We start from the raw sequence: 17,732 nt of genomic DNA on the forward strand, positions 1-17,732 counted from the left end.
GATCGTAGTCATCACGCAGGAGACGGGTTTGTCGAGGATCAGTGCAACTGGATGTCGTGGTGATATGAGGCCTTCACAGGGTTGAGTCTAGTCGACACGGTCGCTACAGACACTTCAGGGGTGCGTTGGTCGTGTCTAGGCACGAGTACATGGGAAGTGTTCCCGGTTCCGGCAGACCTAGTTAATGCAGCCTAAAACAATAATTTAACTGATTTGAATAATAGAAATTGATAATGTTCTATGTGTATGTCATAGTATAGAGATGTGTTTTTAGTCTAGATTTAAACTGACAGAGTGTGTCTGCTTCCCGAACAATGCTAGGAAGACTGTTCCAGAGTTTAGGTGCTAAATAGGAAAAGGATCGACCACCTGCCGTTGATTTTGATATTCTAGGTATTATCAACAGGGCAGAATTTTGAGACCACATGTGATGGAGTATAAAGCGTTAAGAGCTCGCTCAAGTACTGAGGAGCTAAACCATTTAGTGTTTTGTAAGTAATTAGCAAGATTTTAAAATGTATACTATGTTTAATATGGACCCAATGCAGTGTTGACAGAACCGGGCTCATATGGTCATACTATCTGATTCTAGTCAGAACTCAAACTGCTGCGTTTTGGACCAGCTGCAGTTTATTTATTGAGCGAGCAGGGCAACCACCCAGTAGAGCATTACAAAAATTATTTTTTTTCAGAATTAAGTTGTAATCTTGTGAATTGGTACGTTTCGTCAGGGCACGAAGAAACATAGAGCTAAGTACCGTCAGCATAACAATGAAAACTAACGCCATGCTTCCTAATGATATCTCCCAATGGTAGCATGTACAGGGTGAAAAGCAACGGTCCTAGCATTGAGCCTTGAGGTACTCCATACTGAACTTGTGATCGGTATGACATCTCTTCATTTACAGCTACAAACTGATAGTGGTCAGATAAGTATGATTTAAACCATGCCAGTTTAATTCCACTAATGCCAAAATAATTTTTGAGTCTATCCAAAAGAAATACCAGGGGAGAATGCAGTATTCCTAAACGCAGGACTGCATTTGGTAAATCATCTTTTTCTTTTGTTGACATAAATCAATGGAACACACTTCCAACAGCGTTGATTACATGTACGGATTTTAAAAAAATTTCATGTCACACAAAACATTGGATCCTGTCACAACAAATTTGTGGCCATTTGTGAGTTGGTGTGTGTTTGTGTGAGAGATGGGGGGGGGGGGGGGTTATTAATTTATAAAAGGTGATGGGAGGGGGGTAAAATTGTTTTAATTATGTGGAAATGTGTCTATTGATAATTTTGTACTTGAAATTTTGCACAACTTATTAAGTACTAATTTATTGTATGTTTTATTTACCTGCCCAGGGACTACGGGTGGAAAATAGCAATTTGCTAAAACCCGGTGCAATGCATCTCTCCTTGTTATATACAGGGTTAATGTTTTATTGTGCACTGTCCCTGTTCAAATAAAATAAATAATAATGTTGTGGTCGATAGTATCGAATGCAGTGCTAAGATCGAGTAACACTAATAGAGAGACACAACCACGATCGGATGATAAGAGCAAATCATTTGTAACTCAAATGAGAGAAGTCTCAGTACTATGATACGGTCTAAATCCTGATGGGAAATCCTCACAGATACCATTTCTTTCTAAAAAGGAGCATAATTGTGAGGACACTGCCTTTTCTAGTGTTTTTGACAGAAAGGGTAGATTTGAGATTGGCCTGTAATTGACTAATTTTGTAGGATCAAGTTTTTTTTTTTTAATAAGAGGTTTAATAATAGCCAGTTTAAAAGTTTTTGGTACATATCCTAATGACAAAGATGAATGAATGATATTAAGAAAAGGATCTATGACCTCTGGAAGCTTCTCTTTCAGTAGCTTAGTTGGTATAGGGTCGAGCATAGCTACATGTTATTGATATAGATAATTTAACGAGTTTATCCAATTCTCCTAGGGCAGTGAATGAGTGAATTTTTTTCTCAGTGTCTGATGCAATACTGTAGTAGATGGTTATATAGTTATAATTTTCTTCCTAATATTATCAATCTTGTACGTAAAGAAGTTTATAAAGTCATTACAGCTGTGCTGTTTGCAAATGTCAGAAGTTGAAGCTTTATTTCTTTTTAATTTAGCCACAGTATCAAATAAGTACCTAGGGTTGTGTTTGTTTTCTTCTAAGAGACTCAAGAAGTAAGCAGATCTAGCAGTTTTTACGTCCTTACTGAAAAAAATTTGTTTTCTTCCAGCTGCGCTCCATTTTTCTGAATGCTGTTTTAAGGGACCAAGTGTGTTTGTTGTACCACGGCGTTGGAAATTTTTCTTTAATCTTTTTATTTAATGCTTGACAAAATGGCACTCAAACCAATCAATCAATTAACTTGGGTTTTCTGAGTAAACAAGGAAAGTATGTGAATAGTACAGATTACTAGATTTTTACAATTAAGTTAAGACATTAAGTAAAGTTAACTAAAAAGCGTTAGTTAGAATCACTGTTGGATTTTGCAGTGAAGGCAGTATGCTAGTATTCCATTCTGTACATTGTTTGAGTGTGTTTACATACCCTATAGCTGGTGTTGAAACTCAGCAGTCTCTACTGTTGAAGTAAAACAAGTATTCTGTAAAAATTTCTGCATCTGCATCTGCATGTGCTGCTCCACTTTTACATCCTGTATCTTTCAGTGGGGTATTTTTAGCTGCACTTACACTGAGTTTCTTTAAAGATGTGCAAGCCATACTGTACTGCTCGAGGAATGGACATGGAGAAGTGGAGGAGGACAGAATGCTTTTGATGTCCTTTTGTGTGAAAAGCTACATTTTTACACAGAAAAGGCTACACTAAGGTTTCGTTTTTCAGTAAACACTACAGATTTTTTGTAGAACACAAAAGGGGTTTGCTACAATCCCCCAGGCTGCTCATTTAATACGGTGACAGAGGCTGCTGACTACAGCTGTCAGGCTCTAAGTACTAAATACATTTTTTTGTGAGGAATCAACTAAAGTTGTTCACTTTCAAATCTTAGCCTCATGACTCATGAGGACTAGTAATTGATGATAGAATTTTTGTTTTTAGATAAAGGGGTAGTTCACTCACTAACTTGTCACTCATCATACCCTCATGTCATTCAGTAGCCTACATTTATGTTTATTTTTTTCATTATTATTATTCATTTTTATTTTTGTTGTTGTTTTGATCCATGATGGAAGTCTCTGGTTAACAAAACTGAACTTTTTGAGGGTGAGTAGAATTTTTATTTTTGGGCGAACTAACCCTAAAATTATATAGATATAGAAGTTTTATAGATCAATGTTGATAGTATAATCCTGTGGCCCTTTAGACAGTAATGGAGCTCTGCATTAATACTGTGTGATACTTCCCCCTGCTGTTCACCAAGAGACAGACAAGAATAAAATATCTCTCTCTCATGTAGATAGATAGATAGATAGATGATAGATAGATAGATAGATAGATAGATAGATAGATAGATAGATAGATAGATAGATAGATAGATAGATGGATGGATGGATGGATGGATGGATGGATGGATGGATGGATGGATGGATGGATGGATGGATGGATGGATGGATGGATGGATGGATGGATGGATGGATGGATGGATGGATGGATGGATAGATAGATAGATAGATAGATAGATAGATAGATAGATAGATAGATAGATAGATAGATAGATAGATAGATAGATGTGTAAACTATTATATTGTAGATCGAAATAAAATAATGCTTGGTGATATTATTTAAATTAGAGAAATCACCCAAACGAATAGCTAAAACAAAACAATTTGCAACATAACGAAATAAACTAAACATCTTTGACGAAATTACAGACAGACAGACAGACAGACAGACAGACAGACAGACAGACAGACAGATAGATAGATAGATAGATAGATAGATAGATAGATAGATAGATAGATAGATAGATAGATAGATAGATAGATAGATAGATAGATAGATAGATAGATAGATAGATAGATAGATAGATAGATAGATAGATAGATAGATAGATAGATAGATAGATAGATAGATAGATAGATAGATAGATAGATAGATAGATAGATAGATAGATAGATAGATAGATAGATAGATAGATAGATAGATAGATAGACATTTGAAACATCTACCGTAACTGAAATGACGAAAGTTATTATCTTTCTTTTAAATTATATTATAATGCCTATACAAACACACACGAACACGACTATGCCGTGTTCACTTTAAGACGCGGTGGGTTTGTGTGTGTGTGTGTGTGTGTGTTTGTGTGTATTCACAGTCAGGAAGAGAAGCACAGAGAATCAGACACACAAATAGCGCCAGCAGCAGAGCATTGAATGGAGCCTGACCGACAGGAGGCTGGATATCGATGATAAACGCGTCTTAAATGCGAGCGACTGATCGTCGGGATTTTTTTGTTTGAATGTTTCGTCAAGGGTGAGTCGATGTCTTTAAATGTCACGGTTTCCCTGTTAGCTTGTTAGCCGTGCGGGTATGCCTCTGACTAAAAACTAATACACTATCTCACTAACAGCAACTGCCGACACTCATATATAGAGGTAGACCTTTGGTGAGCTCAGAGCTGTCGTTGGATTATATCTGTGATTATTGTATCGCTATAATATGAAGAAAACGAGGAATTATGAGCTAGCTGGCTAACCGCCGTTAGCACTATAACGTTTGAAATACATGGAATGTCGCGACAGTTTTATTTGACAGCGAAAACACACATTTCTATTAACTTGTGGATATTTTTTTAATGTCAACTGGTTCATTGTATTTGCGTAAATATGATAAATGTCGGTATTAGGTTAGGTGTGTTTAAACGCATGACAGCAGTGGTCCAGTCAGTGGACCATCTTAAATGTAAAAGCCCGTCTGTTTTCATGTATAACTCTACACTTAAACCTGTTTGTGTAGAAGGTGTGATAACCGTGTGTAAGCGTGTAACGTTAGCTGGAGTCCAAATGAATGGCGGATTGTGTATCATTAGTGCCTGCGTGTACAGGATATGCTGCAGGCGGTTATGATGAATGCACACTCCGCTCACCTGGATGTGTCTGATGATGAGTTGCATGTCTCTGGACTGTTCACTCGACCAAAGACAAGACATTTGTACAAAATTGCACAAATGCAGGGCTGTTTTCATATGGATAATACACACTTTCAGATAGAGTTGCCTTATTATATATTAGGGCTGGGGAAAACAAATGTTTGATTCCAGAATCAATATTAACTCATATTACATTGCTTTATTTTAGTCCTTGCATATAGACGAGGTGGAGGAAAGTTACCTCTTATGGTTAAGTTATACCTCTTACCTCTGTGTGTTGATATATGACCTGCACCATCATGTATAAGTAAGTGTATCATTCAACTTTTCCCCATGGTCTACTCTAGTGTTAAAAAAGCGAACAAATATCACAATACATAATATCGAATCGCAATAATTGTAGATTTGCAATTCTCAATACATATCATATTTGCAAGTCACAATACATATCGGATCAGCACTAAAGTATCGTGATGGTATCGAATCGGGAGATAGGTATAAAATTTCAATAGTTTCTTACTGTTTAATTGTGGGGTTTCTGTACTATTAGGTAGGTGTTTAAGTAAGCAAAATCAGTTAGATAAACTACCATTAAACATTTTGAGAAGCAGTATGCTTTTTTTTTTTTAAGAAAATGCATGTAGAAAATAATGTATTTAAAATACATTACATTTTAAAATATATTAAAATAGAAAACAATTTTAAATTGTAATAATATTTCACAATGTTTCTGTTTTACTATATTTTTGATCAAATAAATGCAGCAATGCTAGTTGCATATAAGTTTATAACTTATAATGCAAGTGTGCATAAGAGACTTCTTTCAAAAACATAAAAAAAATCTTACTGACCCCAAACTTTTGAACACTCGGCTTCTCTCCTCTCCGCTCTCACATACTCTAGTCTGGAACGCAACAGTGAAATGTTTCAGCTCAATTGGACTAATATAAATACCAACAAATTCTAGAACCGGAATTGCAATAATATCTCAATTCTACAGCTATATTGAAACTCCCTGACCGATAACTTGACCTTGGTGACATATTTAAATCAACAACATTTGCAACAACAGTGTTGTGTTGCAGAAAACCCATTTTCTTTTATGTTTATACATATATAATTTTCTTAGAAAATAAGTGCATGCACTTAATTAAAGTTAAAACTCTCAAACTGACTCCAGGCCATCTTTATCATTGAGCCTTGGATGAGCATTTGTCATTTGTCTCAGGTCTAAAGAGATGTTTTTGCTCTTCACAAAGGCAACAGAGAGAATCGCCGCAGGTCGATATAGCATTAGAAAAAAAAGTGTTGCATTATGATTTTCCGTCTTATCTTTGTGGATGTCTGCCAAACGATTGGCTTTATCCTGTAGTTATGAGTGGGCTGAATGCACATACTGCATATAAGCACACAGAGTACTGTCATAAATGTGTATGTGTGTTTAGTCTAAGTCTTTGGAGTGGCAGAGCTCTCAAACACAGATAAGCCCCAGGCTGAGATCAGGAAGTGCTGAGAGAGTGTACGGCTGTGTTTGCCAGGGCTCAGCACCGCAGTGAGTTTGGGCAGGGACTGCTGCTTCTGCTTGGATGGCTCTTTCTCTTTAATTTAGTCCCTGAGATCCATCATGAATGTTGCACAATTGTTGTTATATTAAGTCAGTCTAATCCATCCTACCATCAAAGTGAGCCATTTAGTGTAAAATTCATCACAGTTGTGATGTGTTCGTGTACACGGTCAAGTTGTTATTATATATATACACACACTACACTACTCAGCAAGGACACATTCAATTTATCACAAGTGGCAGTAAAGACATTCACATTATTATAAAATAATTTGTCTATAAACTTTCTGTTCATCAAAGAATCCTGAAAAATATTAAGCATCACAAAATGTATCTTTGCCATCACATGAATTACATTTCAAAATACATGAATTGTTTACAATTAATAGTATTTCCCAATATTACTATTTTACTATATTTTTGATCAAATAAATGTAGAGACTTCTTACCAACCCCCAATCTTTTGTGTACAAGGTTCTGTGAAAAATGTCCCTGATTTAAAAAAAGAGGAAAAGTCACTAAAATTCTAGTTTTAAAATATGTAACAACTAATTCAAAATGTACTATCTTTATATTCATTTTTATATAATTTTCAATAAATGTTTTAGTGACATGTGAGTGCACACATTTTAATGATTTTCCCAAAAAAGTTTTTAAATGTATTTGAGTTAAAAAAAAAAATATATATATATTTTTTGGGAAAATCATTAAAATGTGTGCACTCACATGTCACTAAAACATTTCTTGAAAATTATATAAAACTGAATACAAATAGAGTACATTTTGAATAAGTTTTTACATATTTAAAAGCTAGAATTTTTTTAATCAGGGACATTTATACTGTATTTAGTAATTCACACAAATAATTATGTTCTTGGGGAGTCTCACCACAACTACTTGAAATATTTTCAAATATTAATAAGCTTTGAAGCAATTTTGTTAACACATTTTTTCCCTATGAAAAATACATAAATAAAAAAGATTAAGCCCATGCCAAACTGTTTTATAAAAGTTTCTATTCAAGAATGTCATTCTTTTTAGGCATTGTTTTTTTTTTCATAATATCAGGACTAGGAGTGGGAATCACAGAGTACCTCACGATACGATACAATACACGATACATGGCTCACGATACCGATAATATCACTATACAGCAATTCTGCAATAATCAATATATTGCTAGTAGGGGTGTGACGAGATCTCGTGCCTAAACTGTGACAAGATTTCCCGTCGAGGTGAAAAGCTGTCTCGTGTCATATTGGCATGACAGGGCGTGAGGGTGAAGTTAGGATAGAATATGCCAACGCTACATTAACATTACGCCTCTAGTCTAGTTTTGCTTTGTATATAAAAAATAAAACCAATATAAATGTAAAATAAGTGTGTTATGAGTGTGTGTTACATGTTAGTGAAGCGCTCGCATCGAGCGTGTGTACGAGTGTGTGATACATGCTAGTGGACTGCACAGTGACAGAGGATTCGTTGCGCAGCAGAAGCGTCAGACTTATATTTTAAAATGTGCGTTCAGCACCACCGCTCCCTATTCACAGAGTACGCACGATCGCAAAATTAATATTGAAAGTAAACGGGAGCGCGCATTCAAACGCGATATCAATACATTACCGCTGTTTGAAAGCGGCTCCCTGAGGCACGCGAATATCTCCCAATATAATCTCGTTGTAACCATCTCTTAGCTCTGTATCATGCTTGAAGAAAAAATGTGGTCTCTATTTGCACTTTGAATATTGAGTACTTATGGATTATGGTATTATGGTTATTGTTTGAACTTAAAATCAGTTCAGATCAGTTAGTAGGTCAACAGAAGCTCATGTGCAGTTCTGTGGTCTGAAGAGACAATCATACAGGACAGAAGCCAGTCAGTTGAGTTTTTGGCAAAACCCTTAAAGTGCTTTGTCTTTCACTGCATATGATAATTCATACTCAGAAAGTAGAACTGAAATGACATTCATTACAAGATGATGAGTTAAAACACTTCAAATTCACCTGGAAATAATTTTTCGAGTCATGTATTTCATCATTGAGGATTTCTTAAAAATACAATGTAAAAAATCCTGTCTCGTTCTCGTGAACCCAATCTCGTGTCTCATCTCGTCTCGTCTCGTGAGATAAGTGTCTTGTCACACCCCTAATTGCGAGACAATCCTATGATCAAGGGCGTAGATTTGGTTTGAACATTGGGGGGGTTGAACGTTGGTATGCTGCCTGTTATTTTATTTTATTTTTTTATGTGTATTGTTATTGGATAATTTCTATCTGTCTGTCTGTCTGTCTGTCTGTCTGTCTGTCTGTCTATCTATCTATCTATCTATCTATCTATATGCTTTAACTGATTACAAATTCAATATGAAAGAGACAACATTTAGACATTTATTTTAAGATTTTTACATTCCACCTTAAAGGGGCTATATGCAACTTTTTCCCAAAAATAAACGTAACAATAGCCTTTTTATTTTACCATTTATGACTCAAACATCTCCTGATGAGCATACTGACACGTTGTCAGCTCACAGTGGGTGCACCTATAAGCCTGTATCCTATTTTTCCTATTTTCTGGCGGGTCGTCTTTTCCCGCGCTGTCTGCGGATGTGACGTCACCACCGCTGCGAGAGCGAGCAGAAAATGAGAGCAGTTCTGTTTTTTGGCCACAGGTGTCAGTCGCGAGTTTAAATTTCAGAAAAACGCATATAGCCCCTTTAATGCATTTAAAAATATTTTTGAAAGTGAGTGAGTGAGCCACTTAAATCGTTCATTCATCCAATTCGTTCAAAAGTCAGATTAATTTAGGAAGAAAACAAACACCGATGTGAATACTTTTGTCATTGATAATTACAGACACTATTGAAAATGAACTAGCAACACAGACGGCTGCTTTGGTAACTTGTTATACCGATAGTTATATTATATTATGTATTATATTATATTATATTATAAATACATTGCAATGGATTTGCTAGCTAAAATATATGTGTTGTGTACTTATAGCTATTACACAATATTCTCATACCTCATTCTCAGTACATGCTTTATTTAAATTTTTTTTTGCATCCCTCTCTGACCAGCAGTTAATATTGTCCGCTGTGCAGCGCTTCTCTTCATTTTTGGCGCTAACGTTACCCGTGTGCTCTCCCATTCAAACACCACTCGCGTTGTTTTGGTGAAAGTGCGACTCATTGATCGGGCGGTTCAATGGAGGGGGAGTATTTTTGTCTGATTTATTATGACAAACTCGTATTTGATTAGGAACAAAATTATTGTTACAAAATAAATGAATTCTACATATTTTTCATTTGATCTACTGTGATTTTCATGTTGAAATATTGGGGGGGTTGTAACTGATGGATTTGAAATATTAAATTGGGGGGTTACCTCCCCCCCACCCCCCCATAAACTACGCCCCTGTCTATAATGATAAATCACGATATTTGTCTGACTATGAAAACAAAATGCCTGTGAAAAGGTGAAGTGCAGGTTTACTTTGGACTTAAACGTAGCTGGGGCATGATTTATTATTTAACTCGCACTGCTGTCTGTCATCCTGTTAAAAACCTCTTTTTCTTAGGCTAGTTAACTTATGTTCACATTTCCTTCATTCTTGTGTTGAGCGCCACCTCGAGGAGCCATGAAGTAGCGATGCTGGGAGCAGGGAAATCTATTTAGAGCGCCTTATTTTATTCATTCAAATATCAATATTTGGGTATCAATTCTCATATTACACGAAGGACCGCAATGTTTTGCCCTATCGATATTTTTCTATTAAACTAATAGACTGCATTGACCCACTTAGTTTAGCTGTAATTATTGATGCACTGGAAGCTTTATGTTCTTATTTTTCTCTTTTTTTAATTTTCTTTAAGGAGATCAAGACTGCTCAGAGATGGCACAGAAAGCAGACTCGTCCAGACAGTAACAGACAGACACACCTGAGCAGACAGGTGTCAGCCCCACCCTGAACACAACACCAGGCTGGACTCCAAATCATATGTTGACAGGATTTAAGTGCGTGAGAGGTTGTCACGTTGAACGCTAACGCAGACACAAGCGGGTGCGCCTTGCATAACTGAGGAGGTTCTCCTGCATCAGTGAGTGCTCAGATTTTGTTCTGCGCCTGTCAGTGTCATGTCTGTTTGTGATGACTCACGGCAGTCACAGCACAGTATAGGGTGTTGACACACATTTCATGATTCAATTCAAACCCTTTACGATATTGATTAAATTCAATTCGATATTTATTCATTACGATGCATATATCAGGTATAATACATACCAATTTTTTTCAAGGGAAAAAAAATCTCTGAACTAATGCTGTAAAGTGTAAACGATACAGGGAACCATGTCATTTGGTACATTACTATAATATTAAAGGTTAAAATGAAAACTGATTTGATTAAAAACATTTAAATTGCACATACGTTTCTGTAATAATAACTTTTTAATGATATAATGGTTACTTTATTTGGTAACACTTTATTTTACAGTGTCCTTGTTACATATGTTCTTAGAATAGTAATAACAGTAAATGAATGCATAATTACATGCAACTAACCCTAAATTAAACCATAACCCTTTAGTAAGTACAAGTAGTTACTAAATATTACTCAGTACTTAAATATATAATTACACTGTAACAATGACACCTTAAAATAAAGTGTAACCCTTTATTTTAAGGTGTCCTTTTTACAATGTAATTATATATTTAAGTACTGCCGGGTATATATTAATTAACATGTACTTGCTATAGGGTTAGGGTTTAATTTATGGTTATTGCATATCATTTATAGTTTTTTTATAATAGTAACTACATGTAACTTGTGTAACAAGGAGACTGTAAAATAGTATTATTTAAAAAAAAAAAAATATATAAACATTTAAACGATTGCTGTCATAACTTGTTTTCACGATGGATTTATTCAGACATGCATTAAATATTGAAGAACGGGTCACATCGGGTAATGTACAATGCATATTATTTAGCAAAATGCTCCTCTCTAGAGTTCACTTTTCTTGCTAACTATCGAGTTTTTGACATTCAATGGCTTTTTTTGAGGTTAATGTGACGTTCTTTAAAAGCTGTTTTTTTTTACATCTTTCCAGTTGAAACATTGATTTAACGATTACATATCTTTCACACCACATTAAAGAGCGCCAAAATGGTATTTATTGTTTGAAGTTTATAATAAAATTGACAGAATTTGAAAGCAGAGGCTTTGTTTTATATCAAAAGTAACAAAGCGCAAAGATTATCGCAGTTATTGGATGGGATGGGAAGTGCGCTACATATAATGTTTTGTTCACAACCTTAAAGGGATAGCTCACCAAAAAATGAAAATTACCCTATGATTTACTCACCCTCAAGCCATCCTAGGTGTATATGACATTCTTCTTTCAGACGAATACAATCAGAGTTATATAATAAATGTCCTGGCTCTTCCAAGCTTTATAATGGCAGTGAATGTCAGCCCAAAATTTGAAGCCCAAAAAAGTGCATCTATCCATCATAAAAGTAATCCACAAGGCTTCTGGGGGTTAATAAAGGCCTTCTGAAGTGAATCGATGGGTTTTTGTAAGGAAAATATCCATATTTAACACATCATGAAGTAAAATATCTAGTGTCTGCTGGATTGCCCTCCGTATTTAACTTACGGAAAAAGTGTAACTGGTGTGACGACAACGTTGGACGTTGCATACGCGTTTTGAACTGTGAAAGGAGTTGCACTTTCTTCGTAAGTTGAATACGGAAGATGGTCCGCCGGAAGCTAGATATTGTACTTTATAAAGTTTTAAATATATATATTTTTTTCACACAAACCCATTGATTCACTTTAGAAGGCCTTTATTAACCCCCCGGAGCCGTGTGGATTACTTTAAAAATGGATGGATAAACTTTTTTGGGCTGCCATTCACAGCCATTATAATGCTTGAATTATCCAGGACATTTTTTAATATAACTCCCATTGTATTCGTCTGAAAGAAGAATGTCATAAACACCTAGGATGGCTTGAGGGTGAGTAAATTATGGGATGATTTTCATTTTTGGGTGAACTATCCCTTTAATAAATAACAGCACTGGCTCATGATTGACACATTCTGTGTCAAAAACTGTGCTCGGTTAAAATGACGACAACCACGCTCTCTCTCCTCACAGGAAGTGTCTTCTGTCCTCACGCCTGTCCAGCCTGAGCGGCGGTGGTGTTGGTCAGACATCGGGCAGTGCCATGTCCCAGGCGTAAGTGCGTGTCTCCTGGCAGACTCAGGCGTGGTGGGCCCCCGGTGGGCGTCTGGCTGCGGGAGGTGATGAAGCTGAAGCAGCGTGTGGTGGTGCTGTGCGCTGTGCTCTTTCTCCTCGGCCTGGCCAAGGTCTTCCTGCTGGATGGAGGGGAGGGATCGGCCTCCAGCCGCCGTGACCTCCGGGCCTTCCGCAAGATGGAGGCCAGCATGGCCCTGGCCAAAGGAGCTCGCCTCACACAGACCTTGCAGTCGCCCTGGGAAGTGGCCGCCCAGTGGGTGGGTCCACGGGAGGTGTACCCGGACGAAACGCCCGAGCTAGCCGCTGTGCTGAACGCCCTGGCCACCGCTCGTGTGGAGAGGGCAGATGTGGGCTATAAAGGCACCCAGCTGAAAGCCCTGCTAGTGCTCGACGGAGGACAGAAAGTGGTATTCAAACCCAAGAGGTGAGGAGAAGATGATTAAGATGGGGAACGAAAGAGAGAAAGTAATGAGAATTGAGAATGAGGTTGTGAGTGAGTGATTTAGCGAGAGGGAGATTGAGGGGAAGAGTGAGTGAGCAAATTAGAGAATGAAAAAGCCAGTGAGTGAAATAGAGAAAGAGATGAATGAGTAAGAGATCTAGTAATAATTGTCATTTTTTTTTATTTATACTCTGCCTTTCAGAGACCTGAGCACGCTTCACAATGCGTAACAAAGCAAGAGCGGAACAGCAGTAGTAAGAGAATACAAACGAAACAAAAATACAAACAGGAAGCAGCAGAAATCAAGCAAACAATTAATAACAAAACAACTGCTAGCCTGGGTTTAGGGGCAGTGGAGGTGAAGGACCTACCGCCCATATAAATATGGACAATTGCTGCTGCAATAGCTAACCACAACTATCCAAAATAATTTTCTCATTCGAGAAGCTACTATTCGTTACAATAGAGAAGAAAAGACTATCGTTTTAATGCCGACTTTTCAAGGAATTTTCCGATTTGTCTGGAAACATTTATGATTATTATCATGTTGAAAAGAGTTGTGCTACTTAATTTTTTTTTTGGAAATCATGAAGAAAAATGTCCAACAGTCTTTTGATGCATATTTATTTGAAATAGAAATGTTGTTTTTTACATTATAAATGTCTTAACTGTCACTTTTGATCAATTTAATGCACCCTTGCTGAATAAAATTATTAATTTCTTAATATTCCAAGTTGTATTAATAAAAAGTTATGTATACAAACATTAATTAAAAATGAACATCAGTATATTTGTAAATTAACACCAGCCTGCTTTAATAAATGATGTAAAAGATGTTTAGTTGATGCATTAGATGTATAACAGGATATTTCTAGAATAAACTAGCATGTGCACTTAAAGCACAAAGCTGATCTGTCATTACTTCAGGTGAGTTCAGCTGTCTGCTCTCATCTGAGCCTATTAGATTCATCATGGATCTACAGGGACTTTAGATAAGTGAGGCAACTCTCCTGCTATCCTTAATCTCTAAGGTCATCGATCAAAAGCACCTTATCTCTGATGGCTTCACATCTAGACTGAGCTTTTACAATCCATTTGTACTGAACATTTTGGCCCCAAACAGCTGATTTGTGTGTGCCAGTCAAAGTGGAATGTGGAATATCTTCCAAGGAGGTTAGAAAGTTAATTTAAAGGGGGGGGGGGGGGTTATCACACAGAGTTTCTGTCAATCTCATGTCAATCTTGAGTACCTATAGAGAAGCAGGGCTCGACATTTAGCCTGTTAACGTGCTTGTCATTCACTTGTCCAAGTAAAACATTTGCTTGTCCGGACATTTTTATTTTATTACTTTTTTTGTGTGTGTGTAATTTATTCTGAAGCAATATTCTCACCAGTGTTCAATCAGCTTTGACATATTTAAATGTGCATATTTGTGATATTTTTACCTTTTTATAAAGGGCATTTTTCCCTAATCTTATTAAATATAGGCTGTGCTTCAGCTTTAATTTTATATTCTTAAATTTGATCAATAAATAAACCTAGATTAAGACACTTATAGGGCTGTTACCAATCAAATTAAATAATTTACACTGACAAATTACAACTGCATTAAATAATGTTATGAGATTGTTGTAAATATTTTTTGAATATACAAATAAGAAAAGTTGGAAAGAATGTTTAAGCATGAAACTAAACTGCCAGTAGGTGGCGGCAGGTGATCGTCTTAATGAGCGAGTCATTGAGTCGATTCGTTCAAACGGCTGATTCATTCAAGAATTAGGCGGTCGTTTATGAACAGGTCATTGAATCTTTGATTCAACCGAATCGTTCTTAATGCTGAATCATTCAGGCAAGGGTGTAATAACTTTGGTTTGAGAAGTGGGGGGGGGGGACACAAAATGGGGAAAAATGTTTTCGATTTGAATCCCATTTCCTCCATTTACATACAGTTAGGGACTATGGTGATACAAAATCCAGGAAATAATTAAGTTGTTTATAATGATAAATTCTGCCAAAAAGAATAATAGGCTACTATGTATAAGAAAAAGATGTCTTACTTTATTTATTGTTGAATAGCCAAGACTTGAGAGAATAATTTTATAAAGTCAAAAACTTTCACTAAAAATGTTCACGTTTTGTGTGTGAATATAATTTAAATAATGTGAAACACAATTTCCACTTTTAAACAAACTTTTATTTCAAACTAACTGTTAAATCTGACTTTTGTCAGAGACACATCCACCAAACCGCAGGTACACAAGATTATTTGTTACACAAGATGCAAAATTAAAACACAATCTCACAAACATAAAAACAAACATGTAACTTTAATATAAAGATATTTTTTCATTGTCCTCCATCTATCAATTCAATCCCATTTCTCCATATACTAACTATTCAACCTTCTATACTGTCCTGTCTCCTCACATATAAGAACCAAACACATGCTTCCTGGTTAGCATGGTTGGGTTCAGCATCCTGCCTGCCTACCTGCACTTCTTCGCTTGCGCCTGTTCCCTGTCTCACCTATGAAATATGAAAATGTGCTAGCCTGTTTCTGACATGACATAATTAAAATGAATTACCTGACCCTTTACACAGCACATACCTGCAACTCTGAGCTATTTCTCCCTGTCTCACCCTCCCTGTCTTTAAGCAGCTTCACCTCATTTGTTCTCTGATATGAAAGCATGGCATAAAAAAAAATAATCAAAAGTTCATCACAACTGAAACTATATTATAACAGTCAACAGAAAAATATCAGGACCTGATTCTGTTTCTCTCCCACCACACAAGGTAAATAATATGAAACCACACCCATGTGATGATGTGACCCATGTTAAAAAAATATTCTAAACAAATAACAACATGCAATTTGGCTCCTACAAGAAGAACATTTAATTTGATAATATTCAAACTGTATTCACTATTTATCATGTACACTTCTTCCCTTTTATCACCAACAAATCAAAATCACCTGGCCTTTCATACAGCACATAACCTACCTGTAACGTTGTGCTGCTACTGCTTTTTCCCTGTCTCACCCTCTCTGTTCTGAAGCAGCTCCACCTCATCTGTGCTCTGATATGAAAACAACTGAGTTATGATCATATTGAGTCCACATAGCCAGAAAAGAGTCTCTGGATGTACATTTTAAAAACTGGGTGTGCCAAATTCATTTTCAGATTAATGTGTAAAAAAAAACCTGACTGCGTATCAATAACTTTACAGACTAGACTGGGCTGATGTGTAAAACTATACTCAGGCTCACCACATAACCACAACACTATATAAAATGTAGGCTAACTCAGGCTAGCTCGACATTAAGCCTTTTCTTTGAACAAGTAAATCAATTTTTACAAATTAACTTCCATTTTAAATGAACAAATATTGTAAGTGAACAACAATAGCTCAAGTTTAGACAAACATTTATTATTAAGACTTATTTTATTTCTGCATCAGAGTATAATGAGTTGAGTAGCCTATAACAGCAGCCAGAGTCTGCTTGTCATACATTGCTGACAGAAAACGCTGCTGGACACAGAATGTTCTAGGCAACATTAGATGTTTAAGTTAGCTAGCTAACGGTCTGAAGTTACCTAGCAACAGTGTATGTTAACGTTAGCTCATCAACAGGTGTAGACCATAGACTGTACAAAAATAAGTAGACAGACATTTTGATTACCCTGACCTGAGCTATGAATCAACCAACTCACATCTCCTTTCTTTTTTTTCATCCATGAAGACATTAAAGTCATCTGTTGCTGGCGTTTCATGACTGACTGCGATACCGGCTGCTCAGTAGAACTTTCAGTGCGCTTACACTATTTAGAGTGTGCACGAGACGTCCCTGCCTGTACGCGGACGCGCGCATCGACACAGACAGGCAGGATGTCTGTTCTGCTCAGTCCTGCTCCTCCGTGACGATGACGGCGCGCGGTTAAAAAAAATAATAACAAACTAATTTGAAGGGGGGGGGGGGGTGCTAATTACTTTAATCATAACATCATACTTTAATGTCCACATTGAATGTGAAAATGCTGTGTGACACCACACTATCACGGCCAATCTGATATGTAATATAGTGTAATTTGATCTAAAGAGAATTCAGTTTTGGGTGTTGTTGAATTTTTATACCGCTGTAACATCCTAAACCATCCCCATAACCTATAACAATCATAAATTGTTCTCACCGGCAGTTTAAAGATGTCAGGCGTTGCTTCAGGGCTCTCGGCGGTGTCCTTGAACCAGCTCAATCTCAAGTTTGAGTGCACTGGGAAGGTTGCTAACATAAATATCTAAACTACAACCAATAAAGATATTTTCAGGAAAAAATTGGAAGGTTAATTGAAAAGTTTGTATGAATAACCACAGAATGGTTTCCGTTTT

The 17,732-nt window shown here is 36.5% G+C and overlaps 1 protein-coding gene and 1 long non-coding RNA gene across 2 annotated transcripts in view; one reads left to right on the top strand and one right to left on the bottom strand.

Moving 5' to 3' along the window:
* LOC307135048 overlaps window positions 1-17,732 on the bottom strand; it is a 910,342-nt gene that overhangs the window by 29,821 nt on the left and 862,789 nt on the right. The window lies entirely within an intron of this gene.
* Window positions 3,862-17,732, top strand: part of fam20b (FAM20B glycosaminoglycan xylosylkinase) — a 45,306-nt gene continuing 31,435 nt past the window's right edge. Inside the window, exons 1-3 of the mRNA XM_079831202.1 lie at window positions 3,862-4,455; window positions 10,511-10,735; window positions 12,799-13,324. Coding sequence (XP_079687328.1) covers window positions 12,948-13,324 — 377 coding nt within the window. The 5' untranslated portion in view covers window positions 3,862-4,455; window positions 10,511-10,735; window positions 12,799-12,947. The remainder of the gene's footprint in view (window positions 4,456-10,510; window positions 10,736-12,798; window positions 13,325-17,732) is intronic.

The sequence above is a fragment of the Gobio gobio genome, assembly GCF_949357685.1.
Source record: "Gobio gobio genome assembly, chromosome: 12".
Taxonomy (NCBI): Eukaryota; Metazoa; Chordata; class Actinopteri; order Cypriniformes; family Gobionidae; genus Gobio; species Gobio gobio.